This window comes from Sapajus apella, unplaced genomic scaffold (genome assembly GCF_009761245.1).
Source record: "Sapajus apella isolate SASKATOON/1434 unplaced genomic scaffold, GSC_monkey_1.0 scaffold48, whole genome shotgun sequence".
Taxonomy (NCBI): Eukaryota; Metazoa; Chordata; class Mammalia; order Primates; family Cebidae; genus Sapajus; species Sapajus apella.
In genome coordinates, this window is record NW_022436988.1 from 13,707,854 (window position 1) to 13,725,265 (window position 17,412).

The 17,412-nt window shown below is 33.6% G+C and overlaps 1 protein-coding gene across 4 annotated transcripts in view; it reads left to right on the top strand.

The window, feature by feature from the left end:
* Nucleotides 1-17,412, top strand: part of ABCA6 (ATP binding cassette subfamily A member 6) — a 63,007-nt gene that overhangs the window by 273 nt on the left and 45,322 nt on the right. For 2 of the 4 annotated variants that reach the window (XM_032241890.1, XM_032241893.1), the window contains exons 1-9: nt 291-1,243; nt 2,244-2,384; nt 3,692-3,896; nt 4,937-5,098; nt 6,435-6,538; nt 7,263-7,489; nt 11,346-11,487; nt 12,297-12,482; nt 16,054-16,201. In XM_032241890.1, the coding sequence (XP_032097781.1) occupies nt 2,289-2,384; nt 3,692-3,896; nt 4,937-5,098; nt 6,435-6,538; nt 7,263-7,489; nt 11,346-11,487; nt 12,297-12,482; nt 16,054-16,201 (1,270 nt within the window). In that variant the 5' untranslated portion in view covers nt 291-1,243; nt 2,244-2,288. Of the gene's footprint in view, nt 1-289; nt 1,244-2,243; nt 2,385-3,691; nt 3,897-4,936; nt 5,099-6,434; nt 6,539-7,262; nt 7,490-11,345; nt 11,488-12,296; nt 12,483-16,053; nt 16,202-17,412 lie in introns of those variants that run through there. The other 2 variants (XM_032241892.1, XM_032241891.1) reach the window with 2 other exon arrangements.

The following is a 17,412-nucleotide window of genomic DNA, read 5'->3' on the forward strand; positions in this document are numbered from 1 at the left end:
AAATGTGTTTATGACTTACCTTCCCACAACCCATGAGTACTTTAGAACACCTTTATTAACTGTGTTTGTGCCAATTTTTCAGTGTAAAAAAAGTGTCATTTCACTGTTGACTATTTTTAAAAACAGAAGTAATTGCCAAGGAGAGAATTTATATATATATATATATATATATATATATACACACACACACACACATACACACACATATATATGTGTGTGTATGTGTGTGTGATACAAATAATAGTATCATGGCTGTAGTAGATGTTGTTGTTTAAATAATCTGCTTTACTACAGAAAGTTTCTCAGCTTTATGATTATTAACATCTGTGGATTGGGAGCCATGTCAAATATTTGAGATTTCCCAATTCATGGACTTTGGCTTCCTGTTTTGCCATTTACTGTGGCAGGTCAAAAAAAGTTTGCAACTCCTTACAGAGCAAAGAGAGACAGACTATGCTATATGAATTGAGCATGTTTCAGTTTGTTCTAGACTTCATGCACAAAAATTTATCTGAATCTTTTTATATGTTTTGTAGACCTTGGCAATACACTGACTTATTTGGGTCTTATATATTAATGAAATCCTGCATCCACTGTGATGAGGGTGGGAGAAATAAATTTGTTAAAAATTCTTCATTTGTCTATCCTAGGAGTTTCTCTAAGGCATACTATGGATTGCTTAGCTTTATTAGGAAAAAAAAATCAGTTCCAGAATATTCTGCTAATGTAGTCTGAATTAGTTAAATATGCAACTAACTGGCAATTTTTATTCATCAGTAGTGAAAAGAAAATAGATACAGATTTATCATACAAATTTAACTGCTTTGTTTGGTTAGTTATTGTCTTTATTCTTTCTTGTTCCTGCCTCCCTCTGGGTCTCGTATTTTTGAAGAACTAGTTCCATTTTCCTTGTTTACCATTTTGTCCCTTATCCCTGTAGTTGAAAGGCCAATTGAACAAACACAGAATTTGTTTTAGTCCCAACCAACCACAGAGCAGTCATTTCCTTGCAGAATAATTGGCTTAGGGAGAAAGAGACACAGAAAAAAAAAGTTCATCATGTACAGCTTGGTCCGGCTACACCCCTTTCCAGAAACCAGCCTATGTAAGAGCTGCTGGAGTAGGCACCCATTTAAAGAATAAATGAAGAAGCAGCAATAAAGAAGTTGTAATCGTAACCTAGACAAAAAGAGAACTGGGTTTTGACAGTGTTTCTAGAGTGCTTTTTATTATTTTCCTGACAGTAAGTAAAGCTCTATTTTGTTGTGCTGTGCCAAATATGTGGGTGGACACTGCTAAAATCAATCTATTTTTCAGATGTTTCCCAGTTCTTATGTGTTTTATGTTAAAGACCTAAGACTAAATTTTTCTGTTTTTTTTTTCAACGATTTTTTATTGTGTAGATTGTAACATAGAAAAATGAAAAAATATTGCTTCTGTGCTAGGTGAGGGAGAATTATCTGAATATTTTGATGTGAAAATATGAAAGAATTTCATTTTGAGGTTACAGAAACTAAAACAAATTGTTTGTGTTTCTTTATTTGCAAACCTTTGGGCAAAATTACTTTCCCATGTGATTTTTTTTTTGCTTCTTTTTAAACTAATTTTGTGGTTTCCTGAGTTATTCGGGGACTTCTGAATTCAGAAAAGTGAGAGAAATTGCTTTATTTTTCCTGTATCTCAGATCGAGTTTCAAGTAGTTTGAGCCTGGATTATGATTTATAACCTAACTCTTTTGATAAAAGTTGATTCAATCTGAAGGTAAAACTATAAGAAAATGCTTTATTGAGGTTGTATCTAATGGATGTAATTTATTATTCAGACAAATTTAAGTAATCAGACTCTTGATGTTAATTTGATTAACACTGTGATTTCTATTTAAATGTAAAGAACAAGAAATGGCTCTTAACAGGATGAAATTAATTTAATTACTCTATTCATGTACTTAAAATTCTGTCATAGGAGGCCCAAAATGTGAAATTATCTTACAGGTTCTGAACTTGAATCACAGCTTTTCCATATCAGTATTCCAAGTTATTGCAAAATTGTGATAATAATCACTTTGTCTTCCCACTATCACCTACTTCCCTAAAAAGCTGAAAGTGAATATATTTGAGTTGAAATTTTACAGTCACAAATTGTTAAAATAATATTTTAAATTTATGTTTATACTTTTTAAAGGTAGTAAATATTTTTCTCAAGAGTATCATCAAGGTTTTTCTTATTATATTCATTTTTTCTAGGTTGTGTTTCACCATGATTACTTTTTCCTTCAGTAAATAGGCTAAATGAATATGAAACAGAAAAGTGTGTATCAGCAAACTAAAGCACTTCTGTGCAGGAATTTTCTTATGAAATGGAGGATGAAAAGAGAGAGTTTATTGGTAGGTTCAAAAATTTATCTCTTTCCACAGTTAGCACTCTTACAGTGTCTCGTTTCCTATTGATTCTCTGATGCTCTTTTTTAATTAGCAGACTGGATTTATTGATTTTACAGTTCTCTCTAGTTGTATTTGTTGAATTGAGACACTCACAACAGTCTCTGAAGAATAATATAAAATTATTAAAGACTAAAAGAATTACTCATATAAAAAGAGATTAAGTGAACATTTAATTATATGGTAAATTACAGCAACTGCTAGAGCTACTATCACATGTCATACACGTAGAGCCAAGAAGTACAAAAAAAAATGTTGCCAGAAGAAATGGAGAAATTTTAATTTTGTGGATTTATTTTCAAGGACATGAATTTTCTACACAAAGATTGTTTTTAAGAATTATGACCAATTAACAACACTGATAGTTTGCATCAAGCAGGTGGGCTAACTACAGATGACTAGCCCAAATCTCAGTGGCTTAACACAGCAAATGTTTATTTTTAACTCCTCATGGTCTAATGAAAGTTAGTGGAAGAAAAGTAGGTGGAAGAAAAGTAGGTTGGGTGGGTGAAGAAATCTTCTCCACACAATCATTCAGGGACCTACGCTTCATCCATGGGCCTCCACTGGACCTTGGAGACCTCTAGAGGATCCACTGCATACAGTCAGAAGATCAGGAAACAGTGGGACCAAGACAGTGAGAATATAGAAAGTTGTGTATATTCACAAACCAGGCCTGGAAGTAGTGTGTGTCACTTTTGCCCATATCCTGCAGGCCGGGAAATCATTTAGTTCTACTTAATTTGAGTAGGCTAAAAATGTAGTCTAGCATGGTGTCAAAGAGGAAAGGAAAGGTGTTTGACATGGTGAACAGCAATAGTAGTAGCCTCCACCAGCCAGTTCCTTTTCATGTTCTTTAGTTTATAATACAAGAATACAACAACTGGCAAAAACATTGCTATTTACCACCATGAACTCTTATCTAGAATACTCCATGTCTTATAAATTCTATAGTCAACTGCCCATGCATATAGAGATTGTCATTTTTTTATTCACTCCATTAGTTTCTATGAGGGCTTCTGCAGGAGTTCGTGATTTAATTCATAAGTTTTTTTCTAGTATTAGAGAATGATAAATGTGGCTCCTGTCTCAGTATTTATCTTTCATTTGATTCTCCATGCTCTGAGGCATGGAGAACAGAAAGAACATAATTGTATAGCACAACTGGAATTTGTTTTCAGCAGTATTTGATATTAACTGAGATCTTTAAGTGAATGCAACATAAATTTATTCTTTTTTTTAATACATTACAGGAGTGGGGCCTCTCAATACTTCTAGGACTGAGTGTTGCTCTGTTTTCCAGTGGCATGAAAAATGTCCAGTTTCCTGGAATGGCTCCTCAGGATCTGGGAAGGGTAGATCAATTTAATAGTTCTTCTTTAATGATTGTGTATACACCAGTATCTAATTTAACCCAACAGATAATGAATAAAACAGCACATACTCCTTTTTTGAAAGGTAGGTGTACTCATGGCAAAAAAAAGAATTACTGATATGTTTATATACTTTTGATTAGATATCTACACATTAATTTGAAGTTACAGTCATTTATTACACAAATAATTTAAGTATTAAAATAGCATAAAAATCTGTTTAGGTTTTTGCTTTCTCTCACAACAATTAGCCTTTGAAATACTTTCAGCTTGATGGGAGTCCAGTTTAGGGAGGTCCATATTTCTACTGGAATATAACTAAATGCAGATTTATACTTTTAGATCTGCAGGATAGTATCTAGAAGGAATGTAGTCACTGAAAGTTGTGTGTGTTTTTAACATGGAATGCAATGATTAAGATTTATATCTCAGGAAAAAACATGTAAATAAACACAATAGGTCATGGTTATTGAACAATAATTTCATAACTTTGAAAAGTAAAAATGAATAATCCAATGATTATCCTGTTCTGAATATAGTACAATCAGTAAACATCTTTAAAGGTCTTTATTCTAAATGAGATCATTACGTAACCAAAACAAGCAAAATGCATATTTCATTAATGGACAAATTGGATGCAGTTTGACTATTTACTCTTTAATCCTCTGTTCCTGATAAGTGAAATTCCTGGCTATTAAAAGTAGAGTCACTTTTTAAAACTATTGTTTTCTACATAAGGCAAAGTTCACGTAAATTGTCTTTGCTTCAATAAGTCTGAAATAAGGAATCCATGACTGTATAGTAACTACAGCAATTACTTGTTTTCATACTCTGATTCTCTTATGCATATTTAATCTGGCACTTTTTTTATGTACCTAAAACTTGTCCTGATGCTCGTCATTATGAAAAGAAAACATGTACTTCTTATGCATGTCTTCTGATTGTAGAATCTAAACCATTAAAAGAAAATTTCCCCCCTAGCATTTGGGTTCAAGTTTGACTTAAATGGAAAATGATTTTAATTTAAGTCTGATTAAATTATGCAGGGAAACAGTTCAATATCACATTTTTTTGGTAAAACTCTGTTACAATTTTCTATGTCTATTTTTACCTTGTAATTCACAGGAAGCAATATCATTGGGGCACCAAATAAAACATTCATGGAAGAAATACTTCTGGAAAATTTACCATTTGCTATGGGAATCATCTTTAATGAAACTTTCTCTTATAAGTTAAAATTTTTTCAGGGATATAGCATTCCACTTTGGAAAGAAGAAGATTTCTCAGGTGACTGTCCATATCACATATCATTATGGCATTTTTCATGTTTTCAACATAAAGAACAACAGAGATGCTTTCAATGACACATGAAAAAATAGACAAAGCCATTTCATTGCTGAACTTATTTCAAGGTCAATCATATGTTCCTACTACAGGATGACTGCAAAAATTGTACAGTCATCCAACATATATGTGTTGAGCACGTAGATGCTTATGTCAAAGGACACATGAGTAACCCAGACTGACCCAGCCTCAGGTGAGGTTCCAGTTTAGCAGCAAAGAAAGACATTGAACAATTAATGACAAGTACAAGAAAAAGTGTTTCATGGGCACTTAGATCAGGGGTTCCTAATAGTGGGATTAGGGAAGTCCTACCTGGGGAAATAATGTTTAAAGGGAAACCAGAATGAATTGCAGGTGTGAGGTGCTAGAGGCATGGTGTTTCAGATAGAAGAAAGGTAATTGTGAAGGCCCTGAGGTGAAAAAGGACATCTGTTCCTAGATCTGGAAGAAGAGCAGTTAACTGAACAAGAAACATGAAAAGGAATATAATGGGAGAGTGAAACTGAAGTCACTCAAGTGTTACATCCTGTGGCATCTTGTAAATCTAGGCAAGGAATAGGCACAAAGTCACTTTAATCAATGCAAAATGTAATTTGGTTTCCAAGATTAGGGGAGAACTCTGGATATAGGCCAGAAAACAGATTGTAGAGAGGCTATGGAGAATGTCAAGAAACAAGGAGTCCATTATGGCTGGAGCAGAGTGTTTGCTTTCATCTCGTTTTTATTTTTGAAGGCTTTCTAAGCATGCTGTGGTGTGCAAGAATAAAGTTGCTGTATTAAAAACTTTCATTTGCTCCCTTTTCTATGTGGTTAAAAGTCTCCTGGTGGGCTGGGTATGGTGGCTCATGCCTGTAATCCCAGCATTTTGAGAGGCCAAGGTGCACGGATCACCTGAGGTCAGGAATTCGAGACCAGCCTGGCCAACATAGTGAAACTCTGTCTCTACTAAAAGTACAAAAATTAGCTGGGTGATGTGGCCTGTGCCTGTAATCCCAGCTACTCAGGAGGCTGAGGTAGGAGAATTGCTTGAAACCAGGAGGTGGAGGTTGCAGTGAGCTGAGATCACATCATTGCATTCCAGCCTGGGCAACAGAGTGAGATTCCATCTCAAAAAAAAAAAAAAAAAAAAAAAAAAAAAAGAAGACAACAAACAAAAACAAAACAAAAAAAGGACTACTGGAAGAGTCTCCTCTATATTGTTTTCTCTCCAATACTTGTTTCATATTCTCCAACTGCCCTCATCCCATAGTGTTGGTTGTGCTTTTCTTTGTGTTTACAGCTCATTGCTGGGATGGATATGGTGGGCCTTGGTGTACATTGACCAAATACTGGAATGAAGGATTTGTGGCTTTACAAACAGCTATTAATACTGCCATTATAGAAGTAAGTTCTTGATTGAAAAATGCTACTAATTAATTTCAGCTACTTCCAGAGACCTCAAGATTTTGATGAAAGATAATCGTCTTAGTCTGTTTGTACTGTTACAACAATATACCTCAGACTGAGTAATTCATAAAGGACAGAAATTTATTTCTCACAGCTCTGAAGGCTGAGAGTACAAGATCAAGGTGTTGGCAGGCTCAAAGTCTGGTGAAGTTCCATTCCTCTTAGCGTCTAAGTGTCCTCACGTGATGGAAGAACGGAGTGCAAAAATTGCCTCAGCTACTCCCTTTTAGCCTTTTATAAGACACTAATCCATTCCTGAGGGCTCCACCCTCATGACCCAACCACTGCCCTGAAGGCCCTGCCTCCTAATACCATCACAATGGGAATTAAGTTTCAACAGGAATTTAGGAGCAAACGATAGCGATGCTATGTAATCAGGTTTTCCTGTGGTTGTATAATGAAGCAGATATTCAGACCAAGGAACACATTGCATATCTGTTTTAAAACTGTAAAACCAATTTTGAAATGGTTGTAGAGTCACAGGAGGCTGCAAATACAATGCACAGGGAAGTCCATGTACCCTTCATCCAGTTGCCTTTACTTACCTAACTATAGTACAGTAAAAAAAATCAGAGAACTGACATTAGTAAATATACAGAGTTTACTCAGAGTTCACCAGTTTCTATCCTTTAAATAATAATAATGTTTGTTTAAACTCTAGATCACAACCAATCAACCTGTGATGGAGGAGTTGATGTCAGTTACTGCTATAACTATGAAGACATTACCTTTCATAAGTAATGATTTGCTTCACAATGAGATATTTATTTTATTCTCCTTGCTCTGTTTCTCCCCACTTGTATATTTTATATCACTCAATGTAACAAAAGAGAGAAAAAAGTGTAAGAATTTGATGAAAATGATGGGTCTCCAAGATTCAGCATTCTGGTGAGTGACTAATTCAAGTAGTGCAAATTAATTAACAGGAAAACTAAGAAGCAGTGAAAAAGTGTTATTGTTTCAGAGCATCATGGTTTAAACTTGATGCATTGGCTACCTTTTCTTTTGTTCTGAGATTTGTATTTAGTCTGTTAAATTTTTCTATGCAAAATAGTTCTTATAATGTGCTGAGCACTTTTTCTGTGCTGTGAATGTCTTAAGCCAGCCCAACCCTGACATAGAGGAACTGTCATTCATTTTATAAGCAAGGAAAATGAAGTTCAAAGAGAATAAGAGAATTGTCCAATGTCAGATGGAGGGTAAGTGCTGGACCTGAAACTCCAACCCAAGTTTCCTGACTGCAGCTTGTTTGCTTGCCTTGTCTCCTTACAGTTAACAGTTGATTTCTTCAGACTTTCTCATGTTGAAGAGCATATAATTACGTATATAAAAGTTGACTTGTGTTCAGGGGTTTGGCCACAAGGCATAGGTTTTTTTGGAGCAAGTAAATACTATATGTTGGAATTAAATGAGAGAACCCACATAATATACTCAGGACATACAACACATAGGCTGGCATGTAGGAAGGCCTTAGTAAGGTCATTTGCTTTATATATTGATGTTTATATCTTACTGCCCACTCCACATATAATTTTAAGTGAAATAATGAGTGTGTACACATTTATATGTAATACATATACATATACATATATACATACATTACATATGTATACATACTTGAGTGTGTGTACATACACACACACATATATATGTGTATATATGTAGGTAGATATAGGTATTTGTATTATAATAAAGACAAATAATTAGGAGTAGAAATAAAGACCTAACAAATAGGCCAGTTACGCTGGCTCACACCTGTAATCCTAGCACTTTGGGAGGCCGAGGCAGGTGGATCACCTGAGGTCAGGAGTTCAAGACCAGCCTGGCCAACATGGTGAAACCTTGTCTTTACTAAAAATACAAAAATTAGCCAGGTGTGGTGACACATGCCTGTAAGCCTGGCTACCTGGGAGACTGAGGCAGGAGAATTGCTGGAACCGGGGAGGTAGAGGCTACAGTGAGCAGAGATTGTGCCACCGCCCCCCAGGGGGGGAGAAAAAGAGACGCGAAAAAAAAAAAAAAAAAAAAAAAAAAAAAGGACCCAGCAAATAATCAGTAGGTAAGATTAGCAGATAGGAATGCAAAGCATACAAGCTCCAAGCTTCCAAAGGCCAAAGCAGAGAATTTTGCAATACTATCAGTGACAAAATCCATACTGGCTAGAAAAAGTAAAAAAGGAAAAAATAATCTGCTAATTTTACCCCAAAAGAAATATAACATTTGTTATATTAAATCCTGGGAGATGTTTTTCTGTTTACTCCCTGTATCAAGCAAATACTCTTTATGGTTTTGGAACTACTTGGAATGAATGATAAATTACATATTGAACAATTCCTTGTGAGCCATGTGTTACCTGAAATAAAACTATGGTCCAGTAAATTTTTAATTTTCTATAAAATATATTTTATTAATGGAGAAAACCTTAATTCTAATATACATAAATTGTAAGATACAAAAAGAGGAACCTATGTCTTCAAATAAAGAAGAGAGAAGGAGAAGTTTTTGCAGTGGAACTTTGGGAAGTACAAAAGAATGGACTTAGAGCCTCCCATGGAGCCTGTAGGAGGGAACCCCTGTAAAAGGGGCCTCTTTACTGATCAGGGAATGTCCTATGGGACAGTGTCCCTGTAGTCACCTGAGACCAGGGAGGCATGAGTCAACTCTATATTAAAGTCAGGAAGGTATGGGACATTTGGGTGTGAATTCATTCTCAGGATAAGTGATTCTTAGTATGTATGCAATCTAAATACTTAGCAATATAAATTCATATATACAACCTTAAAACTAAAAAGAAAAAAGATTCTGAAATGTTTCTACTAAATGCAGGGTATCTAGTGGAAATAAACTTTATGACAATTTTTTAAACTAATGTAATAAATGTGAAATGTAATCAATATTTATTCTTTAAGCATAATGTCTGAATTGCTTTGTTTTTAGCAAAATGGTTTTTATATACTTATTAACATCTGCCTTTCCACTCCACCCCTGCGAGTGGTTCCTTTTTCTAAGTAGTGGTAATTTCTAGGTAATTTCTTTCATTTGTAATTTTCATATCCTGTGGTTTTTCAATTCCTACCTAAAGTAGTTCCCTCCTGAATTGAGGAAGTAGGCTCTGCAGAATGTGATATGCTTTAAAAAAATGCTGATGTTTCTAACACAGGCTTAAACATTGTAATGGCATGAAATTTAAAAAGAATCAAATAAGCAGTAAATTCAGTGTAAACATGTTTTACTGGGACATATTGATGCAAGGTCCTGGTTTTAATAGTTGTGATACATGCTTCAGCTTTTGAATTCTCATTTAATTGGTCAAGGACAAGTAGAAGAAAGCTCTCTGGACAGAGATAAGGCCTGCAACTTCATGAACTTTATTACAAATTTATTTTGTGACCTTGGATTTAACCCCTTAACTAATAATAGGGATTGCAGTTTCCTTATTTTTAAAATGAGACACAGGCTAAATCACACTACAGGCTTGTTAGATCTAAGATTGAATACTCTTTCTTAATAACCACTTCATAAAAATATCAACTCTAGCCCATTTAAAGCAAAATAGTGCAAATATTTAAGGGTGCAGCTACTTTATACCAGTTTAAGTGAAGAAATTATGAATAGGAATAGAGAGAATAGGATGGGCTTAGTAGAGTTGTGAAATTTCGATTTTCCACTACAAAAGAGACTGGAGGTGCTACCTGCTGAGATCCTCATGGATAGTCAAATTATCAACTGCCACAGTATTCAAAGAGTTAGCTATTTGATTGATCAGAGGTTTAAGTTGCTTCCAATTCTACAATTAGAACAGTATAGCAATATCCAACAAAACTGAAGATACAAAATGCTTAGAAACACTCTTATACATTTTTTTCAAAAAAGACAAGTACTAGAATGTTCTTGTCATTGTAATAGAAAAAAAATGGAAAAAACCTAAATTTCCACAGGCAGCAGAATTTTGGGTCATATTCTAATAATGAAATATTATCCAACGGTGTATAATATTGTTAATGTTGATTGATAAAGATAACGTGCAGAGGAATACATACATATGATATTGTTGATACTGTTTAACACAATAATCATACTATTTATACAACACAGAGCTGTTGCCTAATGAATAGGTACCAACAAGGCACAAGGGCCCAGCTGTGCTTATAGTCACTTAATTGATTTTGGCATCCTTTTTTTTGAGATAGAGTCTTGTTCTGTTGCCCAGGCTGGAGTGCCATAGCACTATCTTGGCTTACTGCAACCTCTGCCTCTCAAGTTCAAGCAATTCTCCTGCCTCAGCCTCCTGAGTAGCTAGGACTACAAGCATGAACCACCATGCTCTGCTAATTTTCTTTTTGTTTTTAGTAGAGATGGGTTTTACCATGCTGGTCAGGCTGGTCTGGAACTCCTGACCTCAAATGATCCACCCGCCTCGGCTTTCCAAAATGCTGGGATTAGAGGCATGAGCCACCATGCCTGGCCTTGGCACCTTTTTTGTTGGTTGGTACCTTTACCAGAGTTCAATATCTGTCACCTCTGTGTGCATTTGTGGTAAAGGTAATGAAAATGAATGGCAATTATGAAGGAGAATTGCCATTGAAAAAAGGTATGCAATGAACTTCTGCTGTCAGATTAACAGTAGAGTTATTAATCGAAGGTGCAAGGGTAGTCGTTACATTGTTCTTTAGATGCTTTTATATATATTAAATATTTTGTAAATTAGTTAACATAATTTATATAACTTTTTGTTTTTATTTAGGTTCTCCTGGGGTTTAATCTATGCTGGCTTCATCTTTATTATTTCCATATTCATTACAATGATCATAACACTCACCCAAATTGTAATCATGACTGGCTTCATGGTCATATTTGTACTCTTTTTCTTATATGGCTTATCTTTGGTAAGTTCATACATTTATTACCACTTTCTCTGCTTTAGATCTTAGCTATATGTAGCTAATATTAATGCCCTAATAGGTTACTACAGTCACTACTTTCATGTTCATCATGTGTATGCACAAGTGTGTATGTCCTTGCATGTACTTGAGGTAGTTTCTATGGAGTGAAAAAATTTTGTAATCCAAATAAAATTTGACCTGTCTTTTGCATAAAGGTCTGAACTAATGAAATTATGTATCAAAAAGAAAAAAATGATGCTAACTCTAAAAATATCAGAGGCTTTTCTGTATGATTATTGAGGTTATTTTTGAGGGGTGGACCCATTTTTTTTCACATAGTGGTGCCCATCACATGGTTGCTGATCACAATTATCTCTTCTCCCTCTAATATTCTGTTTCATACTCACTTCTCATTTCACTCCCCTCTCCCTTCTCTGAACAAGGGCTTCTATTTCCACCCTCCAGGATGTTTTCTGCAGAGAGTGTGTAGAGGTCTCCTCTTACATTAATTTAGCTTCATTACATTAATTTAGCTCCAAGCCTGCATTTCTACTCCATCCTCAGCTCTTATTCCAGCTTTTTCCCGCCCTTTTCTCAGCAACAAAAGCCCAGCAGTTGAGTAGAACAAATAAGGATCCTCTTTAAAAAGAGGTTGAGGAAAGAACAGACTCATTCTACCATAATATTTTCACCATTTTCTCACTGATAAATATTTATGTTATGATATAAAAATCATTATTTGATTGGGCTGCCAATGATTCTCAGTGAGCCAAATACATATATAGCAGCTGAATGTCTTTTCTCTCTTGCAGGTAGCTTTGGTGTTCCTGATGAGTGTGTTGTTGAAGAAAGCTGTCCTCACCAATTTGGCTGTGTTTCTCCTTACCCTCTGTTGGGGATGTATGGGGTTCACTGTATTGTATGAACAACTTCCTTCATCTCTGGAGTGGATTTTGAGTATCTGTAGCCCTTTTGCCTTTACTGCTGGAATTACTCAGGTAAGAGCCTAGTTAATTGGTTTATTACTGAAATTTCAAAAGAATTAGATACTTTATACCCTCCAGGATCAGCACTACTCAAACTAAGAGCTTCTATTCTAAGCAATTTTTCTAAAGTTAAGCTTTAAAATGTTATTATTACATTGCAGAAAAATTGTCATCTCACAAAGAAACTTAAATTTTAAAAAATCCTCCAGATTTCACCTCTCAGATGTATTTTCATTTTGAAGTATTTTCCTCCAGGTTTTTTCCGCTATGTACAAATATTTACTTTTATTGCTATTGATTTAACATAATAAAAATATTTGCTAGTTTATTAAAAATTGTTACTTAAACCTACTTTTAAAATATTTTATTGTATGACCTATGAATATGAAGAACTTTCCAAACACAAGTATAGTTTAACAGATAATTATAAAGTATCAAAGTATCCATGAAATAGAATGTCACCGCCAGTCACAAACCCCTCAGAACTCTGCTTCTTCCTAAAGGTAGAAATTCTATGATATTCACTTCTTTGCTTTTCATTACCACCTAAGTATGTGTTTTTAAATACAAGTTTTGGTTTTGCATGTTTTAAACTCCATAGAAGTGATGTTGCACAAAGTTTATTTTTGAAAATCTCTCTTTTCTGCACTCAACATGACGTTTTTAGGTGGCAGCATAGTTTTTGTGTAGCTGTAGTGTAGTGTTATTAGCATTGTGTTACTAGCATTAGCATACTATCAATTTTCTTATTGATAGATGATAATTTTTAGTTTTTGACTATTTTTAATAGAACTGCTACAAATATTTGAGTACACATTTTCTACTGAATATGGACCTTCCATTCTGTTCATTATGTTAACATAACAACAGAATAGTGTGGCAGAATATACAGATATTAATCTTCATAGCTACCACCAAATATTTTTCCAAAGTGGTTGTGTCAATTTAGTTTTACATCAACAGTGTTTCAGAATTCCAGTTTTTCCAATGCTTCACCAGGATTTGGTATTGCCAGTCTCTCAAATTTTAGTCATTCTGATAATTATGCAATAATATATCCTTTATCATTAAGTTATGTTTCCCCAACTATTGATGAAGTTGAATACCTTTGTATATGCTTAGTGGATTATGAATTTTATCTTTTGTAAATTACCTATCCAGGTCTTTGGCCCATTTTTCCTCTGAGTTTTCTATCTTCTTGTTATTGCTTTGTAAGAATTCCTTACACATGCTGAACATTCGACATTTTTTTGTTATTTATTTACTAGCTTATTTGCTCTCTTAATGGTACCTGTGATGAACAGAGATAAATAATTTTTATAAAGTCCAATTTTTCAAGTTTCTCTTTTCTTTAGAATGCTTTTTTAAAAAATCGGTTTAAGGAATCATTGCCTACACCAAGTTTACAAAGATATTTTCTGGCTGTTTTTCTAGAGTATTGACTGGTTTAGCTTTTACATTAAGATATAAAATCCATATCAATATAACTTTTGTATGTGTATAGGTAGAGGCAATATAATTTTGCTACACAAATATCCAATTTCTCCAGCTCAATTTATCAAATAGACTGTCTTTTCCTTGAATGAATTGCAATCTTTCTTTTATCATAACTCAATCAATCATGTATTGGCCAAAATGCCTGTCCTTGCACTGTGGCCACATTGTCCTAATTGTTTTGCTTTATCATATGTCTTGATATCTGGCAGTAGCAGCTTTACCCCTTTAATCTCCTTTTCAAGACAGTTTTGTCTATTCTAATTTCTTTGTAATGACGTAAATTTTAGAATTAGCTTATCAAGTTACATAATCACACACATATATGCCTGTACAAAGCTGTTAAGAATGTGATGCAGTTGAATATTTTAATCAATTTGAAGAAAATTGTCATCTTTTCTTCAGCCATGAACATAATATATCTTTGCATTCATTTAAGTGATCTTCAATTTTCTTTAATAATTATTTTATTTTTATTTTTATTTTGAGACAAAGTCTTGCCTGTCATGCCAGCTGGAGTGTACAAACACAGCTCACTGTGGCCTCGGCTTCCTGGGCTTAAGTGATCTTCCCTTCTCAGCCTCACAAGTAAATAGGACTATAGGCACATACATCACCACACCTAACTAATTTTTAATTTTTGTAGAGAGCTGGTCTCACTGTGTTGCTCAGGCTAGTCTCAACCTCCTGGGCTCAAAAAGCGATCATCCCAACTCAGCCTACCAAAGTGCTGGGATTACAGGTATGACGAATGCACCTGGCCTGCTTTAGTTTTCCTTGTAAAGGTCTCACACATTTTTATTTGATTTGTTCCAATGCTTTTGATATTTTTCATGCTATTATAAATGGCATCTATGTTTAAATTCTTCTTTTTAAATATTTGTTGTTAATGTAGAGATGAAACTGATTTCTGTACATTGGCATTACAGCCAGCATACTGTTATATTCTCTCATTAAACTCAATATTTTTCTGAGTTTTATGCTGGAATTATGTATAATCATGTTGTCTGCAGATGATGGCTTATATATTTCCCATCACAATCCTTATGCTTTTTATTTCTTTTTCCTACTTTCCTGCACAGGTCCAGACCTCTATTAAAGTAAAGAATAGAAATGCAGGCAAAATAAAAGCTTTTGACATTGTAACATTAAGCATGACACTTATTGTTAATCTCGGTACATGTAATTCACCAGATTAAGGAAGATTCATTTTCTTAGTTTGTGAAGATATTTTCTTTATTATGAATAGATACTAAATTTTACCAAGCGGTTTTTCTGTGTCTATTATATGCATCACATTATTTTCCTACTTTGTCTGTTTTGTGTTGAATTACATTGATAGATTTTCAAATGTTGACCCAATTTGGGATTCCTAGAATAAATTCAACTTTATCGTGAAAATGTTAACATTTTAACATAGTCTAAGAAGCTGTATAGTGTGCAGGGTAAGGAATTGGACTTAAGAGTCAGACTTTCTCTGTTCTAATTTCACTTAGCCACTTTTGGTTACTCAACTTCGCTGTGTCTTAGTTTCATCACAAGTGAAATGAAGATTAAAAGCTCATTATTTTTATATGCCTTATTGCTTATCTGATAGGGTTTTGAGCAAGATTGAATGGGATAATATACAAAACACGTTGAACAGTGCCTAGAACATAGTCTTTGTTATTATATGGCAAAATTCTAAATACAAACTTTTATTTGAAATAATAACTAGAAAAAGAGGTTAAGTTCTCTTTTTATCTAATTAGAGGCTTCCAAGAATTTCTCATATTCTTTCCAAGCTTTGTATTTCCTTTGTTGCCCAGAATAGATATTTGTGTTATTGCAATGATTTTATAAAAACAAATGAATTATAATTTAAATTCTTATACTTAAAACATTGTATTTATTAAATGTTTCCTTCTAGTTTTTTTCACTGTAAAATAGAAATATTTTGATCAGTACCTTTATTTACTTATTTATGTATTTGATTAGTAACTACTAAAGGCCTCTTGAAAAAGCTAGTTAATAAATTAATACTTTTTGCTGCTTTGTCAAATTATTTACTTATTTAATTTAAACATTTATTTTTATTTTTGAATCTTAGGTGATCAAACTGGATTATAACTTGAATGATCTAATTTTTCCTGACTCTTCAGGAGACTCATATACAATGATAGCAACTTTTTCCATATTGCTTTTGGATGGCCTCATCTACTTGCTATTGACATTATACTTTGACCAAATTTTACCCTGTAAGTAATAGTGAGTTTTTCTCTGACTGCTACAGTTATTAATTACATTAAACATACATTTTTAAGATTATGTAGGCCTTTTAAATGAGTATTTCCCATTTCAAAATAATAAGTTCTTTATTTCTACTTCATAATTTTAAAGGTCTGATGATATTTTTATGTAAAAACAATTATTTTTATGACTTTACTATAACAATATATGTGACAACAATAATTATAATATATCTTGTAATTATGCAATAATTAAGTAATGTTAGGTTTTCATGTATCCCTGAAAGCATTTTGAAAGGGTCATTTTATGATTTGTGTCAGAACAAGATGAAATGAATTAATTCTTATGATGGTTAGCATGGCAGAAAGCCATTATACTATGGAAGTTCTTCCTAGTGAATATTTGTTCAGCATTATTCTCAAAATGTTTTATATACTGTTTATATTTACAGAAGTATATTAATTTCCCGGTTTCATTACCTTGCAAACAACCAAAAATTTCACCTAAACCAGAATTTTTTTCACACATACTAGAATCAGAAAGCTTTTTTCTTGGCACAATTTTCCTGTTTATCCTCTTATTTTATATGTACCTTCCACTTCGACTATATTTAAGGTTGCCTTGTAGGTTTTCTATGTATTTACTGGTACATATCTCTGTCTTTCTGTGACTTTTGGTTGATACGTGAAGGCCCTTGATAATAAATTCAACTTCATTTTTTTAAACTGGAAAAATATATTTAAAATATCACTATAAATTTATTATAAACAAATACATTTTCTCCATGTATTCATGACTAAGCAGGAATATATAGATTTCAATATTATATTCAATTATGTTGCTGTGGTCAAATTACTTAAGTTCACAAACATGTCTACAGTTATTTTTATGCACTATATTGAGGCTTTGTGTTTTCCCAAATATTTGGTTTCATTCCATCTCCTAAATTCCTTTTAGATCACATTTGAAAAAAAATTTAATAAATATCTTTATTGGGTGATGCAGATCTGTTTTTCATAAGCCTATTATCAAGGCTACTGCAACCCATTGTTAAGACTGGGAAAAAAAGGACATATGTTGGTTTCCTTGATGGGTGTCTGTTTCTACAAATGTAGATGACAGAGGCTCTAAGATCTGTATTAAGGTCTTGATCAGGGAAAAGCTGGAACCCATCTCAGCTGGTCATACACCTGATATTTTATTTGAACCTCATTTTCCT